General features: G+C 28.1%; 4 protein-coding genes and 1 long non-coding RNA gene across 9 annotated transcripts in view; 2 read left to right on the forward strand and 3 right to left on the reverse strand.

Annotated features, from left to right (window-relative positions):
- Positions 1-434, reverse strand: part of LOC149032198 (uncharacterized) — a 1956-nt gene extending 1522 nt beyond the window's left edge. The window contains exon 1 of one of the 2 annotated variants that reach the window (XR_016176952.1): positions 295-434. This is a non-coding gene — a long non-coding RNA (uncharacterized LOC149032198). Of the gene's footprint in view, positions 1-145; positions 239-294 lie in introns of those variants that run through there. The other variant, XR_016176953.1, reaches the window with a different exon arrangement.
- A 214-nt stretch (positions 435-648) lies between these two features.
- LOC107064533 (cilia- and flagella-associated protein 52) lies at positions 649-5158 on the forward strand. Of its 2 annotated transcripts, XM_089173619.1 has the most exons (14): positions 649-790; positions 950-1012; positions 1523-1572; positions 1723-1922; positions 2033-2210; positions 2320-2569; positions 2696-2966; positions 3084-3256; positions 3345-3493; positions 3581-3726; positions 3802-3953; positions 4039-4607; positions 4700-4788; positions 4895-5158. In XM_089173619.1, exons 3-14 carry the CDS (start codon positions 1527-1529, stop codon positions 5108-5110), a joined length of 2439 nt encoding a protein of 812 aa, XP_089029745.1. In that variant the 5' UTR covers positions 649-790; positions 950-1012; positions 1523-1526; the 3' UTR covers positions 5111-5158. The 2 variants fall into 2 exon arrangements, with proteins under 2 accessions (XP_089029745.1, XP_015172780.2); XM_015317294.2 differs by lacking the exons at positions 649-790; positions 950-1012 and adding an exon at positions 1053-1168.
- Atg12 (Autophagy-related 12) lies at positions 4786-6806 on the reverse strand. Of its 2 annotated transcripts, XR_016176950.1 has the most exons (4): positions 6243-6806; positions 6025-6167; positions 5766-5941; positions 4786-5044 (listed from the first exon to the last, which is right to left on the reverse strand). XR_016176950.1 is itself a non-coding variant. In XM_089173620.1 (3 exons), the coding sequence occupies exons 1-3, from the start codon at positions 6409-6411 to the stop codon at positions 5819-5821; spliced, it is 435 nt and encodes a 144-aa protein (XP_089029746.1). In that variant the 5' UTR covers positions 6412-6805; the 3' UTR covers positions 5535-5818. The 2 variants fall into 2 exon arrangements, 1 of the variants encoding a protein (XP_089029746.1); XM_089173620.1 differs by lacking the exon at positions 4786-5044 and having other exon boundaries at positions 5535-5941; positions 6243-6805.
- Positions 6807-7187: 381 nt separating this feature from the next.
- Rpn5 (regulatory particle non-ATPase 5) lies at positions 7188-14836 on the forward strand. Its single transcript, XM_015317299.2, is given in 9 exon segments — positions 7188-7346; positions 7750-7919; positions 8007-8069; positions 8071-8244; positions 8300-8404; positions 8477-8658; positions 8756-8980; positions 9073-9229; positions 9558-14836. Coding segments are annotated over 8 exon segments (1359 nt in total). The 5' UTR covers positions 7188-7346; positions 7750-7757; the 3' UTR covers positions 9849-14836.
- LOC107064536 (uncharacterized) lies at positions 13045-17975 on the reverse strand. 2 transcript variants are annotated; one of them, XM_015317301.2, is made up of 3 exons: positions 16723-17975; positions 15277-15430; positions 13045-15172 (listed from the first exon to the last, which is right to left on the reverse strand). In XM_015317301.2, the coding sequence occupies exons 1-3, from the start codon at positions 17050-17052 to the stop codon at positions 15099-15101; spliced, it is 558 nt and encodes a 185-aa protein (XP_015172787.1). In that variant the 5' UTR covers positions 17053-17975; the 3' UTR covers positions 13045-15098. The 2 variants fall into 2 exon arrangements, with proteins under 2 accessions (XP_015172787.1, XP_015172786.1); XM_015317300.2 differs by having other exon boundaries at positions 15277-15439.
- Between the last annotated feature and the right edge of the window lie 156 nt (positions 17976-18131).

Genomic DNA, 18131 nt, shown 5'->3' on the forward strand with positions numbered 1-18131 from the left:
AAAGCGAGGGTATATATCTACGAGCTAATACGAACATTTTGGAAATTAAATGAAATCACTTAAATATTACTTATTCTAAATATATGAAGTATCTAATTAAAACAAAATGATTTACATGATTTAAACATTATTTTTTTATACTCACACATCGCGTGCGCGAGTTCAGCGTGTTACAATATATATATATACAGATAGTTAGATAGATATGTACATATAATTACATAGGTTTCACCCTTTCAACAAGGTCAACTATACTAATCCTATCAGAGCTTAAATAATTCAAATAGGACTTACCCGAGAAATTAATGTAATAATTGGTCGAATATCGATTTCATTTAAATCTTATTCGATCAACAGATGCAATAGGACAACAATCATTTTCATTTTCACTAAATTAAATTAGATAAGAAAAAATTGTGTGTTGAGGTTAATTCGTTTAAACTTAATATTTATAATACTTCTTGTTTGTCCAATTAATGTGATTTATTTTATTCAAATAATTCATTAACACATTTCACATTTTATTATTAGTCTCTAATCGCATTATTACACACTAATATTATAATGTTTGTAAGAATAGTTTTAAAAGGTTTTAACATCTTTATGATTCACGTAGTATCACTTAGCGACAGTTTAAATATACTTCGAAAAATATCGAGAATACGTGTATATATGTAGACTTTAAACCAGGAAGTCTGACAATGCCTTTCAGTCGTTGGATTATCTACTTAAATTGAGTAAAAATTTATTTAATAGATTGTACACTATATGTAACCACGGTATTATTTAGGTATGGAGTTATATTTAATAAATAATTATGAGAAAATAAGAGAAGGCGAGGGGAAAAATAAAATCTAATAAAATTTATACTTATATAAAATATTATTATATATAATATTATAAAAAATTTATATACTTATAAAATTTATACTATATATTTATATTTTAGATCATGGTTTCCACTCAGTACAACAACCATTATTTAAGTAAATATTTTTACGACTCTGGACAGGTAAAAACATAAACTAATAAAAATAGGAACTTTAATATTTGCTGATAATAAACAACAACAACAAATATATTCGAAAACAATTCTTCAGTATAAATATGAATATAATGTTACCATGTATCAAGGACAAAGCATAATTTCTGCAACCCTCAGAATTAGGTGTGCAACTGTATATGGAGTCGTTAAAATTGCATTTGAGATTCATCCATACTTTAAATAACAAATTATTATCTTTTTATTTCTTTTTATTTCTAACATTTTAATTTTATAATTAATTTTATTAATTTATTATACATTTCGTGTTCGTATTTTCTTAGCAAACTGTAAAAAGGGGTGATACTAATCTTCTGTCGGTTGCTACAGCAACGATTAACTATTATTTGTATTGTAATACACGTAACTTGTTTCTAAGCAAGTTTTCTAATTTAAGATAGTGAGAAGGGTGCTTTCTTTTAACTACGATCGAAATATTTAACATAAATAAAAACCTTGTTATCATTTGGATTTAATCAGAGAGATGGATATCAAACCACTCGATTTAATCGGAATAATTGGATTCGATGGTTCGTACTAATTTTTGAATTTTTTTTTATTGTTTTTATTCAATACTTTTCCCTAAATAAATATATATATATAATTTTGATTACTGTTTAAAATAAATGTATTGAAAAGTAATGGTGTTTTAATTTATTAATTTAAATGTAATTAATTAGGTGTTATGAAAAATGGATTAATACTGCATCCCGATGAACAATATTTAATTTATCCGATGGGAAATAAAGTGACGATTAAAAACATAGCCTCGAGTGAACAAACATTTTTAATTGGACATACGAATTTAATTTCTGCCGTATGCGTTTCTCCTTGCGGTAATTTTGTGGCTTCCGGACAAATAAATCATCTCGGATTTAAAGTAATATTAACATAAGAATTTGTGCCATTTTATTGACGACTTCAAATTTATTCTTTCTATAATTATTTTTATGGGAATGTTTTCTTTTTTTTTTTTTTTTTTTGTAATAGGCAACAGTTATCATTTGGGATTATAAAACACGTACCGTTAAAAGTAACTACGAAATTCATAAAGTAAGGGTCGAAGACGTTTGTTTTACATCGGATAGCAATTATTTGATAAGTCTTGGTGGAAGAGACGATGGTAACGTTGTAATATGGGATGTACAAAATAACCATGCTATGTGTGGTAAATAAAATTTTATCTTTAATCTATTTATATATATATATATATATTGAATGAAAAAAAATGCGTTTTCGTATACTTGATAATTAAATAACATTAAGATAATTTTTAGGATCATTTGCGAGTAATGAAATATCTGGTAATACTTACACAATTACAAGAATGAATATATACAGTGAATGTTTCCTTACTGGTGGTGATAGAACCCTTAAAGTTTGGCGAATAGATTCGAAAAGGAGGAAGGTGTATGGGATCAATGTAAAAGTAGGAAAATTAAAACGTTCGATAAATTGTATCGCCATCAGTGAAAAAGATAATGATGCTTATTGTGGAACGTCCTCGGGCGATATAATAAAAGCAAGGTCTTATTTAATTATAAAGCTAATAAATACAATTTGTAATAATCTAATAAGTAAATTATATTTTGATTAATTATCTTTATGACTAATGATTTCATTAAAATTTGTTAACATATATTAAACTTGTAGATTGAATTATCGTCCTGAAGGTGAAGAACAAATAGAACCAGTGATGATAGGCTGCTATTCAAAAATGTTTAAAGGATCGAAAAAAATTAATCTAGCAAAGGGTCAAATCGAATGTTATGCTGGCGGTGTTAACAAGATTTTGTTATTAAAAGATGAGAGAATGATCATTGGTGCAGGTGACGGTACAATTGAGCTCATTGAAATTGTGGATATTGATTTTAGTAAAAGAAAATTGACCAAATTACCACCGAGTACACCGCAAATTAAAACTGTAAGTGATACGACAAAAATGTTTTTATATAAAAAGTTATTTTTTTTTTCTGTGCACTAATAAAATCTATCACATATGTAATTCGTTAAATCAAATGAGTGAAAAGTTATTTGGCAGCATCTTGCAGAAAATGTCTGTAGTACTGTAACATCAATGTTATTATACAAGAATGATTTTGTATTGGTTGGAACTGTCCTCAGCGAGATTTATCAAATAAGATTACGCGATTTTGATATTAGACTTCTTGTAACTTGTCATAACAGTTCCATATACTCCATCGTATTTCCCTGGTAAGATTAAATAATATATCGATAATAATGCGATTTTGAAAATTAATATAATTGTTGTTGTTTTTTCTTTTTCTTTTAATGTTCTTAGGAATTATTCTGAAATATTTGCAACAGCTGGAAAAAATGATATCAGATTGTGGAGATTAGAAACGCAAAAGGAATTACTTAGAATAACTGTGCCGAATTTTGTTTGCAGTTGTTTGTGTTTCTCTTACGATGGACGAATGATAATTTCTGGTAGATTTTTATACATATATATATATTTGATCATAGTAATATCAGTTAATCAACAACACTTTTCTTTTATTTTTTAAATTTATTCAGCATGGAACGATGGTATTGTAAGAGCGTTCACACCACAAAAGGGTAAACTTATTTTTACTATTCATAACGCTCATATAAAAGCAGCATCGGCAGTTGCGATAACAGCAGACGGAAAAAAATTGATCAGCGGTGGCTGCGATGGACAAGTAATTATTATTTTACACATTTATTATCCTCTTAATATCATTTTCATCTTCCTTCTTTATTAATATTGTCTATAGGTGCGTATATGGGACATAAAACCTGATGTACAACGATTGGTCTCAATTTTGAAGGAACACAGAGGACCCATAACATCTTTGTGTATATCCTCCAATAACGAAGACTTAGTCAGTTCTAGCACGGATGGTACATGCATAATATGGGACATAATGCAAGTATTAATTTTTAATTATTTACAATATTATTTGTTTTTTGAGATGTGATAAATTGATGAACAACAAATATTAATCAAACAGACGTTGCTCGAGAAAGCAAGTTTTAATAGGTAACACGATGTATATGGCTGCATGCTTCAGTCCCAACAGTGTACAAATCTTGACTTGTGGTACCGATCGTAAGATTACATACTGGGAAACATGGGATGGTTCGATGGTTCGTGAAATCGAAGGTTCTACCTCAGGATCATTAAATTGCATAGATATTAATCTTGACGGAAAATACTTCGTCACTGGTTCAAACGATTGTATTGTTAAGCTCTGGGAATATCACACAGGCAATGTCACACACATTGGCATAGGTCATGCCGCGATAATAACTGCGTGTAAATTTAGCCCAGATGGGGAGCATATGGTATCCGTTAGCGCCGATGGCGCTATCATTATTTGGAAGTTTCCATTTAAGATAACGTCTCCTAAAACACCATCCATCAAATCGAAATCCTTATCGGCACATACTGTTAAGTCATTAAAGAAATCTGAAGGGAAATGCGACGATAATTTAAAGTTGGACAATTTAGAGGAAGAACATGTTTCTGCTATGAGCCGTGTGGATGAGACTGCTGAAAGTGTTAGAACTATGTACCATGGTAATAAACAAAATTCAAATTAATATTTATGAGATTCAACGTATTCCTACAAATAAAGTAATTCTATTAAATTCAATATAAATATATCATAGGTGATGATCAGTCACAACCATGTACGCGCGATCCAGCTGGTATACCTTCCCCAGTTTGCACGTGCATCAAAGACAAAGACACAATGTCGGTTGGTACAATTAAATTCTAATGAAAATACTACATTTGATTATATGTAAAAATAACACTAATTATGTTCTGTTGGTATACGATTTAATAAATATTTTGTATTTCAGGTAAAAACTGTGAAAACTGAAGAATCCTTTAATGCTTGTCGTTGCGCGAATAAGGTGGAAAAAAGATCATTGCTTAGTTCTAAATGTAGTCCGGCAAAGGTAATTGAAACGACGAACTCCGTATCATCGTCTAGTCAACGCCGTGCGTCACTGCAAAGCGATAAGAAATCTTTATTAAAAACGAAAATTACGACTGTACGAAAATCTTTACAATGAGGAGATTTTATAATTATATCGAAGTAATAGTTCTTTTTACTACTACGTGTGTATTTGTGTTGTAACAAACATGGTAATTTGGCAACTAAACGAGTTGTTAAACATATTATTTATCATTTGTCCTGAAATATCAGGAACAAGGAAATTGGCATATCGTACAAAGAAAAAAAGACGAGAGATGTAAAATATTTTGTAAACAAAGTTTTTTTTTATGAAGCTTTTTGAAAGAACAATTATGTAACGTATCATTGTATTAGTAGAAGTAACCATGGTTTTATCAAAAATCTATTTTAAAATAGACATATTTTATTAAACAGTATACCTGTGTCATCAGGTACACACATATTATTTTGGATAGAAAAAAAATTATAGTAAAATCAAATTGTTTAAACCATATGGTAAAAGAGATGAAATAAAAATCATATTCTTTGCAATATAGTTGTACATATAATAATACAATATGACCACAATTCGATAATTAACATCTTATAAAAATAATTAATTATATTAGGAATACAATACACATTCTTAATAAATTAAATAGAATTATAAATAAATATATAAATATATACTTATTGCCTTAAATGCAATTTATGTACATGAGAAATGTGTCTTGTAAGCCTCTAAAAGAATTATATTGATCAAAATTTGTTACCCGCAATAAAATGATACAACACAATGTTTAAATATCAAACAGGAAGTTTACGATTAACCCCACGCTGGACTTTTGCAATAATGAATGATCAATTTTCCATCAGCTCCATAACAATCATATAAATTCTTTAACGTTTGATCTGGTGCCGGTGCAAAAGTTTGATTTACATAAAGAAACTGAAAAATACAAAAGAAGAATATGCTCAAATAAGTAAATGAGGTATAAGAAAAAAATGTGGTTAAATATTTGATAGACTTACTAATCTTTCAGAAGGATCTAATTTGAGATATTTCCTTAGAAAATCTGATACCTTTCCAATTTGATAATCCTGATTAACGGACCACTTTTTTTGTTTCATGATAGGTGCATTGCCAGTTGCTTTCAATAAAATATCAACTGTAACTGAGTAGTGAAATATTGTTAATAAAAATATTGTATTTATTTAAGATTTATATTATTTACAATAATAATAATTACCTCTTTCTTTATCCTTTGATGCAACTGGGGGACTATCGTTTCTAGTAGTATTAGTATCCTGTGATATATTTTCCAAACTTGTTGGTGCTTCCTCATTTGCTGTGTTATCAGTTAATTCTTCAGTTTTTATAACCTCACTTGTCGTACTATCACTTTCCTTTTCAGCCATTATTTACAACTTATTAATAACTTAACAAATTAACTTATTAATAAACTTAATATAATAAATGAAACGATCACAAATGAATCATGTATTGACTATGTCAAAAACACATTCGTTGTTCTTAATATATTTGTTGTTATCATATCATTATTAACCCTTTGAGTACTGAATATTTTTATCTAAAATGTTTTGTAGGAATAGAATTAATCAGATTCTAATAATAAATTATATTTAATAATTGAAGTTTTTGTTTCTGAATATAATTTAATTGATTAATATAAACATTAAATTATTTGATACGAATATTAACAAACACGTATATGTTTCGAACGATAAGGTTAGTAATTTTTACCAAAAGCATATCTGCGTCCATAGCACTCAAAGGGTTGATTAAACATTCGAATAACCTGTGTTAACACTTAGAACCGCATTTGTGTATTATTGTTAAATTTGACTATGACACTAGTGCCACCTGTTATTTACCGGGAAGAGAAAACATGCCATTTCGTTTATAAACGATAAAGCGAAATAAAGTATTAAATTTCATCAAAAAAATAAATCCAAAGAAAATAAAAATGAAGTATCTAAGATACATTTATTATTTTTAAAGTAATATTATAAAAAAAATATGAAATATATATTTTTATTCGATGTTTTAGTTGAGAAACACAAACGTATTCCATTATCGAATTTCAAATTTGCCACTAAAAACAGGGCTAATCAGAAAGTTATTACTTGCGCATGCGCAGATTGTTTGCAGTATTGAAACTACAAGTTTAGTAGAGAAAAGTATATGAAGTATATACAACTCATTAAAGAACATTGTGAATGTGTGTATTGGGTTATCCTACATTATTTTTTAAATTATCAAGCAAACGTATTTAAAATTGCGTTTAAAATACTATATTAATATTTACTTTTGATCTTTCTTTCACTAAGAGGTAATAATTTTAAATATATACTTTTATTCATTTTTAATATTTAAGAATTGCGCTTGCAAATGTACTACTGACACTACGAACTTAACCTTATTTATAATAAAGTAAAAAACTTATAATAAAAGTAATAATCTTCGTTATTTGTTTGATTTTTAAGATAAACTAATATAAATATTTCATTTTCTTAATTGATTTCTTTCATTATATTAAATGTAATCGTGTAAATATATTTTAGAGAAAAAAGTGCAATGTAATTGTCAGAAATATCTATAGTCTTGACACATACTATCATCATACATGGCATACACTCCATTTAAAATTTTTTATATATTTTTATAATCACATATGAAAAGATGTTTATTGATCAATACTATTATTTAAATAATATTATCGTTATTATTAATAGAAATCAAAATGCCAGAAGGAACAATGGATGGTGGTCGCATTATGAAAATGGAGGTTGATTATAGTAACAACTGTGATACAAAAATACCTGAATGTAAAAAGCTTGCTCGAGAAGGAAAGCTACATGATGCTTTAGATCAATTGTTAGCATTAGAAAAACTTACCCGAACTGTATGTATAAATTGATTGAAAAATATTTGATTATCTTATATACTGTCTAACCAAAAACATATAGACACAAGTATACAACATTTTTAGGGAGCTGATATGGCATCGACATCTCGAGTACTCGTTGCTATATGTGAAATATGTTTGGAAGCTAAAAAATTGGGCAGCTCTCAACGAGCACATAGTTCTTTTGTCAAAGAGGCGTTCTCAGTTGAAGCAAGCCGTTACTAAAATGGTTCAGGAATGTTGTACTTATGTAGATAAAACTCCAGATAAAGAAACTATGGTTAAATTAATCGAAACTTTGCGTTCGGTTACAGAAGGAAAAGTAAGTTATTGACATAAACAATGTATAACACATTAGTGATTATTTTAATTTATAGATTTATGTGGAAGTAGAACGAGCAAGGCTCACACATCGACTAGCAAAAATAAAAGAGGAAGATGGAGATATTAATGGAGCTGCTTCTGTAATGCTCGAATTACAGGTATATTTAATTTAAAGTTAAAACAATATGCTCTATTTACAAAATAAATTATTAATATTGTGTATTGTACAGGTGGAAACATATGGCAGTATGTCACGTCGTGAAAAAGCTTCACTTATTTTAGAACAAATGCGTTTGTGTTTAGCTAAGAAAGATTTCATGCGAACTCAAATAATAGCTAAAAAAATTAATGTTAAATTTTTTAGCGATGAAAATGACGAAGAAACGCAAGCATTGAAATTAAAATATTACGAGTATGTAGTATTATTATCTATTTTTTTTATTTTTTTATTTTAACGAGAGTGTAACTTCATATGATTAAACTTTGATCTTGATTATTTATTTTTTAAGTCTAATGATGGAATTATCTCGACACGAAGGTTGGCATTTAGAATTATGTCGTCATAATCGAGCTGTACTCGAAACGCCAACTGTTAGAGAAGATCCAGAAAAAAGACATACAGCATTATCCCGTGCAGTACTTTATCTTATACTTGCTCCTCATGAACCGGAACAAGCAGACTTGACTCATAGGCTGTTAGCTGACAAGATGCTTGATGAAATTCCTATATACAAGTATAATATATAAATAAATACTCGGATATTTTTTATTTTTTAAATATTCATTTAAAATTCGGACAATTTGTTAATACTTTAATACTTTGCAGAGAACTTTTACGTCTTTTCGTTAATCCAGAATTAATTAAATGGTCTGGTCTTTGTGAAATATATGAAAGAGAGCTCAGAGCAACGGAAGTGTTTTCTACATTAACAGAAGAAGGTCGCAAACGATGGGCTGATTTACGTAATAGAGTTGTCGAACATGTAAGTTTAACTCTTATATACCCGTTCACATATTAGGTGGTTTGGAAAGTCAAAAGTTTCGTTTTTCTTTTGTAAAAATGAAAATAATTTTTGCTTCGAGGTTAAACCTAAACCTTTCAAGTAGTCATAAATTAGTTGAATTTGATAAATTTAAGTTCTCGATCGATCTCATGTGTTACTATTTGTCGGTTTGCATCAACTAATGGCCATTATTGTGTCAGCAAAAAAAAGGAAACGACTTTCCGAACCACCTAATATTTGAATATTTTGTTGTTGTTATATATATATATATCTTATTAAAAATAAAACAAATTATTTGTTCCTTTAGAATATTAGAATTATGGCAAAATATTATACGAAAATAACATTGACTCGTATGGCAGAATTATTGGATCTTCCTGTTGAGGAAACCGAATCATGCTTGTGTAATTTGGTTGAAACAGGAGTAATTAATGCACGTACTGATCGTCCAGCTGGTGTAGTACGTTTTACAGGAAGTCAGGAACCAGCAGCTCTATTAGATACGTGGGCTGCTTCCTTATCAAAATTAATGAGTCTAGTAAATCACACAACCCACTTGATTCATCAAGAAGAAATGCTCGCTGTTGCACAATCATAAAAACATTGATTGATATATTTGAATCTTACAAAAGTGTATCGTTCGATGTATTTATTGTGCCCACAGATAAAATTTTATACACTATTGAACTTGGTTCTTTTCTTTTACATATATATATATATATCTAAATAATTTATGTTGGCAATATATATTTTCATTCACAGAGAATAAACAAAAAATTAGGATATATATTATATTGAAATTGAAAACAAACAAAAAATTATTATAAAGGCACATCAAAAAGTACGTAATAATCAGATAAATAGATTAATTTAGAACGTCTGTGTTCATTCGTCTAATTATTGTTTGCTTCATTCGCTTACTTATTACCAACTATCACATATTACATATAAGCGGTCGATAAAAATGATTTACTTTTTTTTTCTTTTCTAAAGACTTACCTTTTTCATAGATGTTCTGTACATTGATACAAAAATTCAACATAAGAATATACTATATATATATATATATAAAAATATATATTTTGCGCTAACAATCACGTTTAATATTGTTATAAAAATAAAAATTACTAATAAGTTGTATAAAACAGTACATATACGTACATATATATTTTGATGGATATTCAATTATTTCCTTGTAAGATTATTTCAAACAATTCAGTCATTATATAAAAAAAAAAATTAGTAGTGTACTATATATCCATAACGTTTAATATGTGTGGTGCAAATTTACATATACGTTGTGACAGTAACAACAAACGTACAAACGTACTGTTCTCATTTTATCAAATTGTTATTGATTGATATAATTTATAACATTATATATTGCAAAGAAAAGGAACCAAAACAAAAAAAAAGAAATCTATCATTAAACTATTTATCAAATTATCGGTCATAAAAATGCAGTACATATTCTTTACTTCTTAATATGCATTCATGTTATTATTTACATGTTTTGAAAATATTGCAATCGATAGATCTTGTATAAAGAAAATTTGGTGATAATAAAAGATACTACAATTTTTATGCTGCTGAGATAGAGATATGAATTAATATTATTTCATAATTATAATACATAAGTATGTGTGTGTGTGTGTGTGTGTGTCTCTTTCTTTCTCTCTCTCTCTCTCTCTCTCTCTCTCTTTCTGTTTTATCGTATATTATATAAAAAAATAAAAAAATAAAACATTGAATTACACTATAGAAAAAGTAAAACATTATATCAATGAATATTTGATTGGACAAAAGTTGTCATTGTAATTTTCTAATATACTTGCACAATAATAGCTGCTAATGAGAATATTTTTACATTGAAATGTAACCAAATATATCCGTGCATATAATAATTAAAATGAGATACAGAGATTTAAGTGTCGATCAAATTCATAATTCTTACATAATTGTTTGTTTTTTTGTTTTTTTTTTGTCTTTGTTAAGATATAACAAACGTTATTAATATTTTATTATCTATAATAATTTTTCTTTCTTTACTAGGGATAATATTGTCTAATATTTGTTGTCCTTTTAAATAAGAATATGTGTGCATTTTTCATAATAGTAATAATAATAATAATAATAATGAAAAGTTCACATGCTCTGTTAATAATCATAATCTCTAATTATTTTAATGTAGCAAAAGTCGTCTTACTGTATAACGCAAATTATAACCAGGTTTAAATGTCCCCATTCATAAAAATGTTTTATATGTGGTGTAATAACACTTTTCATCTGTTTTTCTTTTTATATGAAATATATTTTTAATTGAACGTTTAAGGAAAAAAAGAAAAGAGAAAAGTAAGAAACATAGAATAAAAGCGATATTAACTTGATTATAATTCTGACTAATGTATAATAAGGTCATACATATGAATTTATACGATAATACAAAAATATGCTTCTCCTCTTTCGTTTAGATACATATTACATACAATTGCCATATTTTGTTAAACTTTTTGCTATTAATTTTGACAACATGCACCAAATATGAATGAAAATTCATACAACGAAATTATATTTAATAAAAATTGTATTTGATAATTTTAGATTAGTTAATTTGAGGGAAGAGTTATTTGTCGTTCATCGATTTTTTTTGTTTGTTTCTTTTTTTATAAAAATTTTTGTTTGTTTTATATATATATGTATTTTTATTGGATATTGTACAGGTACTAAATCACATTTACGTCTTTCACAAAATCTCTAATTGAATATTGATATTTAATTAATAATAAAACAACATATATATATAATAGTTTGATTTAAGGGGTAACACCACTATAGAGCCTGAAAAAAAAAATCTCTTTTTCGGGAATTTTTTTTTTTTTTGCGGAAACTAAATGAGGAATAGAATTTCTTTTTTTGAGGGTTGGTTTTAATCATATATTATTGAACTATGTAAACAAATTTTTTTATTGAGTTTTCATACAAAATGGCATAGTCGGTATTCCTGACTGAACAAAACCCTGTTGTTTTTTTTTGTTTTTTTTCTAAACGGGCGGACTCCTACCTGGACAACTATGAGACCTAGAATAAAAAGTAAAAGGAATTCTTAATCTATGTACTATTATCTTGAGAAGTACATACGGATTTTTTCCTAAGTCAAATTTTGTGACAATGGCGGTGCAACTTTGATTAAAAAAAAAATCGTCTTTTCGACCAGAAAAAAAATAGTAGAAAATTGTTTTTATAAAATTAAAAGTTTACAATTCAATGAAAAATCGGATATGTACTTCTGTAGATAATACAACTATCAAACTATCTTCAAAATTTCAAGTCAATCGGTTTACATGATGCTCGAGTTTTGAGTCCGCCCAATTTTAAAAATGTAGTTTCAAGATAAACGCATTTAAAGTTTTGTTATCACTCATTCGAGACGCTTTGAGGCGCTTCGTAAAAATAAGATTTCGCAATGTTAATAATTTTGTTGTTGTTGTTGCTTCGGGACCATGTTCATAATATTTTTAGATGTCTAAAGTACACTTTAAGCGTAAAAAAAACAAAAAAATCGATTTTTTGAAAATTCTATAATGATGTTACCCCTTTAAAAAGAACTTAGTAAGAACTCAATTGTTTGTGAAAGAAGTATTACGCTATTAAGTTTATAGCATATACATGACAGAAATATCATCAACGTGTATGCGTTTCATATAATAATAATAATAGTAATAATAATAATAATAATAATACATTATATGAACGTTTATGCTATTCCATGCTTATTGTATTGTGCAAATGATTTATTTTCTTTTTTTTTGTTTTTTGTTCTTTTTTTACTATTATCATTCGTTTAACTATTCTGTATGCTATTGAAAATTTTAAGGCACTTTGTCACTTGGAAGATATATTTTTTTTACATATATTTCTTTCTTTTTTTTCCCCCTTTTTCTTTTTCTTTTTTTCTTTACCATAAAAATATTCTCCCTATGTTCCCACATTGACTAGTGCTTAGTACATCACAGCAAGCTTTTGCTTAAGTTCTTGCATTAGATGATACACATGGCCTGCTCCATCTATCTATCTATCTATCTATCTATCTATCTATCTATATTATTATATAAATACAATTCTATATAAAAGTCAATAAGAAATATTCTGTACAAAGGACAAAAGCATCTTGCAGTTACAAAATTTGTTGCAAACATTGAAGTACATTGCATTCTACGAGACTATAATAGATTTATATATATATATATATATATATATATATATATAATAGGTAGCTTCAGCAGTAGTAAATACCGCATTAATAATATCTATTAATTATAATGTCATACGTAATTACAATTACAAGCATAATACATTTTTTTCTTCTTCTCATCCATTTCTAATTATAAACATACAAAGCACTTTAAGTTCTTGTATTACTTATTATCACTACTACTGATTACTTTTGACATAGACTCGTTGTTTTAAAATCAGATATAATATCTATCACATTATTGTGCCAGTACGCACTATCATTCACTATTTTATATGTATATATGTTTATACGTCGTATATCATAATACGTAGGTTAGAACTTAAATAAGTAGTGGCAAATATTTATTCACAACCGATATAAAAGTGTTACATGTTTGCATCTGTTACTGTCCTTCAAAGTAGTCACCAGCGTTGTGTGAAACCCATTGCCAGCGATGTGGAAGGTGTAGTATGCCATCAGCAGAGCCTGTTCTTGTTGATGGTGCGAATGGAGCGGTCTATAGTATGGTTTGATAATTGGCCGATGATTAATTCAATAGATTCAACATGACAGTAGACCGTTCCATTTGCACCATCAACAGAGAACAGACTCCGCTTACGGGTTCTACACAACGCTAGTGACTACTTTGTAGGACAGTAACAGATGCAAACATGTAACTCTTTTGTATCGGTTGTATGAATATATAGTTGCCACTATTTAAGTTCCAACCTACGTATATGCAAAAAATTTGACACTGGCTAGTTCAAATATTTGTAGAAAAAGAGATTACTAAATGCATTATCAATAGCAAATTTTATTTATTTTTTTTTTAAATTATTCAACGTATTAAGTATAAAGCCTACAACCAGCAAATAAACGAAATTACTTTGCTAATATTTATCTAATACATAATTTATTAATTAGCACCAATTTAATATATAAGTATCCCAACTCTTATGAAGTATTATAGTAATAATCAGTTTTTATGTACATTTTATTTATCATTTTCCTCATTTGAAATGTAAGCTCCTGCACATACATATTTTCAGGAAAATATCGAATTAACTTTCTAATCGTGTATGGTTTAGTTTCATCAAAACTTTATCCTCGATTATATATATATTTTTTATCAATGTTTTCCTAACTGTGCGTGTTTGCATTATCTTTACAAATATAAGACAAAAATTAAGAAACTAAGTACACGATATTGAATTGTTTGTGCTGACAATAAGTACAGCTTTTAGTTGAATTAATTATCCTTTCTCAATAATATAAAATAATTCATTATTAAAATGGAAGCCACTAATAACGGATGTTGTGTATACATATACATATATATGTATATGTATATATATATATATATAAAAGAAAAAGAAAAATCCAAAACCAATTGGATTTTTGTTTTTTTAAATTACCCTTGCTGATTCTATTTCTCAGAATGCTTACTTTGTGTTGATAAATTCGAAAGAGTATCAAAACCGTACGAATAACTCATCCAAATGAGATACTCTTTGAAAATGAGAGAGAGATACCAAAGAAGATCCTCTCGTTCTCTTTGCTAATATCTTCGCATAGGCCAAGTAGATTATTACCCTACATGATTCAAAACATACCTCAAGGCTTGCTACGTATATTCTCATTGACATTGATGGTACTGCACGAAACAGTTCCACAATCCAGTTTTGTATCTAATGAAATAAATAAACAAACAAACAAAAAAACATTACTATATAAAATATAAAATATAAGAAAGTAATCTAACTTTCTAAGATATATATCATATTAAATTTACCATTGATACCAGCTTGTCTAAGAAGAGAAACAGCTTCGGCATAGGAAGGAGGTGGTAACTCATTGGATCCTTGAGCTTGCGTGATGACTTCATAAGAAGGTGGTCCAGGTGTACCCATACCGCTGGTACCGACACTTGGGGAAGCTGCCAATTCCTGTAAATGCTATTGCAATGTTTTATAATTCATAATATCTAAAATTGTTAACCCTTTGAGTGGTAAATACTCTTGGCCAAAGTACTTCCCAGAGATGAAATATTTTATTGTTTGTGTGAGTTCTGTTCGTCGAATAATATTAAGGTTTGCTAACAATATTATTATTTTGGTTGGATAAGAATAAATAATAATCAATATGCAACTTAAAATTGCATTATTTATATATTCTTATCAACAAATGTATCACATATGTGGTTATACTTTATGCTGGTAATTTGTACTAAACGCACATATGCGTCTACAGCACTCAAAGGGTTAAAATATTTTATGTAATAATAATAATAATAATAATAATAATGAAACAGAAAGATCCTTGAGTATAAAATTATAAAATATAAATAAAATTATATGTTCATGAATGATGATATAACGTTATTTTTATATTACAAATGGTTGACAATATTACTGGGTCTATTGTTGTCGAGCTTATCAAAACTTCTGTCTCATGAAATTCATTTTCATTTATGTGTAAATTGTATAATAATATATATATATATATATATATATATATATATATATATATATATATATTATATGTGTGTTTGTATGTACGTATTTATGAAGTTGACTTTTTTTTTCATTGATTCGTTGTGCGCAATATGCCTGAATATACACAATAAGTAATATATATATATATATATATGGAAATGCATGTTACGTTGATGTATGTTTCATGTGTGTGTATGTATGTAACGTATTTACGTATACACATCGCGACATTGGTTAAATAAGTTTGCACACGTTAGCAAATATAACTTCGTTATATTAAACAAAAGAACAAAATTGAATTAAACAAAGAAAGAAAGAGATATTATATATATATATAGTAAAAAAAAAGTTAAAATAAATCGACTAACAATATCAATTGATCATTTTAATTTACACAGAAATGATAGATAAAGTAATACAGAAATAAGTATATAAAAAATTGCTTATTTTCGTTGCTTATAGATTGAAAAAAGTATTCAAATAATAATTCAACAAAGAGCTGTGCAACGAAACGTTATCGCGGTAAACACAACGAAATTGAAATGTAACCACAATTATACATGTACATTGTTTATATTTTTACCCTATGTGCAAAATAAATGCAATGTAAAGGAAGAAAAACAACAACAACACAACAACAACAATCAAATGAAAAAGTAGACCAAAGTAAAATGATGAAAAAGAAAAGAAAACAACAAAAAAATATATAAAAGTGAAATAATGCAAATGGATAAGATTTGTACCCTGAAAAGTTGTCGTTGATGATAGATCATCTGTATAACGGATTTTCTTCTTAGATATAGCATACACTTAACCGCAACCATAAATCCGGAACTAATGAAGATCGGTCCGATTAACCACATGTGACCAAAATGGGAAAATACATGTCCATCGGAGATATCACCAAGCGCGAACACGGTGATCGTAGTACCAACCGTGAACAAAACAACGCTTAATGACAGATAACTATAGCTGGTGCAATCGCACCTGCCGAAGGTGTTAGGCTCGTCATAACGTTCCTCAATTTGACGTAATCGGTTTGATAGAAATGGACTTTCGAACACCGTAGCCATGATTTTATTTTTATTCTTATTCTTAATTCCTTCTTCTTCTTCTTCTTCTTCTTGATCATGCGACGTTTTTTATTATTATTGTTATAATTTTTTTTTATTTTCTAAACACCAGATTGGTCGATTCTAAGAGATTAGAATTACCTTATTTGGTATCTCTTTTTATTAATTTCCACCACAACAATAGATGATGATTGTAAAAGCACGACGAATATAACACGAAATACACGAAAGAGGTTAGAATTTTTTCATTGTCCAATAAGTGTGCACATATTCATATATACATACATATATACATACACAACAGTTGGATTAATCTTACTCCTTTATTCTTCTTTCTTTCTTTTTCTTCTATTTAAGATATTGCATTCCTGTTTATCCCTTTTTTCATCATCATCATCATCGTTATCAACGTTGTTTTGGGTTTATAGAAATATTATCAATGGTCTACTATAGCATCCACACATATATCAGTAACCTGTCTTCTTTGTATTTTTCTCTTTTATCTTCTATATATATATATATGTGTGTGTGTGTGTATGATTTGGTTGCTTTCCTTTCCTTTCCCCCACGTTTTTTTTTAAATTATTAAAAAGAAGACATTCGATTCGCGCCACTTCGCTTCGTCTTTCCGATTGAACAAAAATAACTCGAACTTACGACTCGCTACACAACTGCACACTAACAATCTATCTTCCTCTTTCTCTCTCTCTCTCTCTCTCTCTTTCTTTCTTTTTCTCTTTCTCTCTCTCTCACTCTCTCTCACTCTATCTTCTCGTATATTCTTTTAGTTAGTAAGTACTAATACCAATGCTAATACTAAACTAAACTAATACTAAACTACTACTACTACTACTACTACACTACTTTAAACGATGAATTCTTGCAGGAGAGGCACCCTGCTGCTGTTCCTCCTTTTGCGACTGTTCAACGAATATTCTACGGTAAGCTTTATTTTTATTTTTATTTTGCATAGATACAAGGAATACTTCCTTGGGAACAACGACAGATGGCGTTACATAGTCTGTCTCTTGTTTTTTCACGTATTTTGTATGTAAAATTTATCTGTCGACATCTTTACG

This window comes from Polistes dominula, unplaced genomic scaffold (genome assembly GCF_049000335.1).
Source record: "Polistes dominula isolate Pdom_NZ unplaced genomic scaffold, Pdom_raw_medaka contig_33, whole genome shotgun sequence".
NCBI lineage: Eukaryota > Metazoa > Arthropoda > Insecta > Hymenoptera > Vespidae > Polistes > Polistes dominula.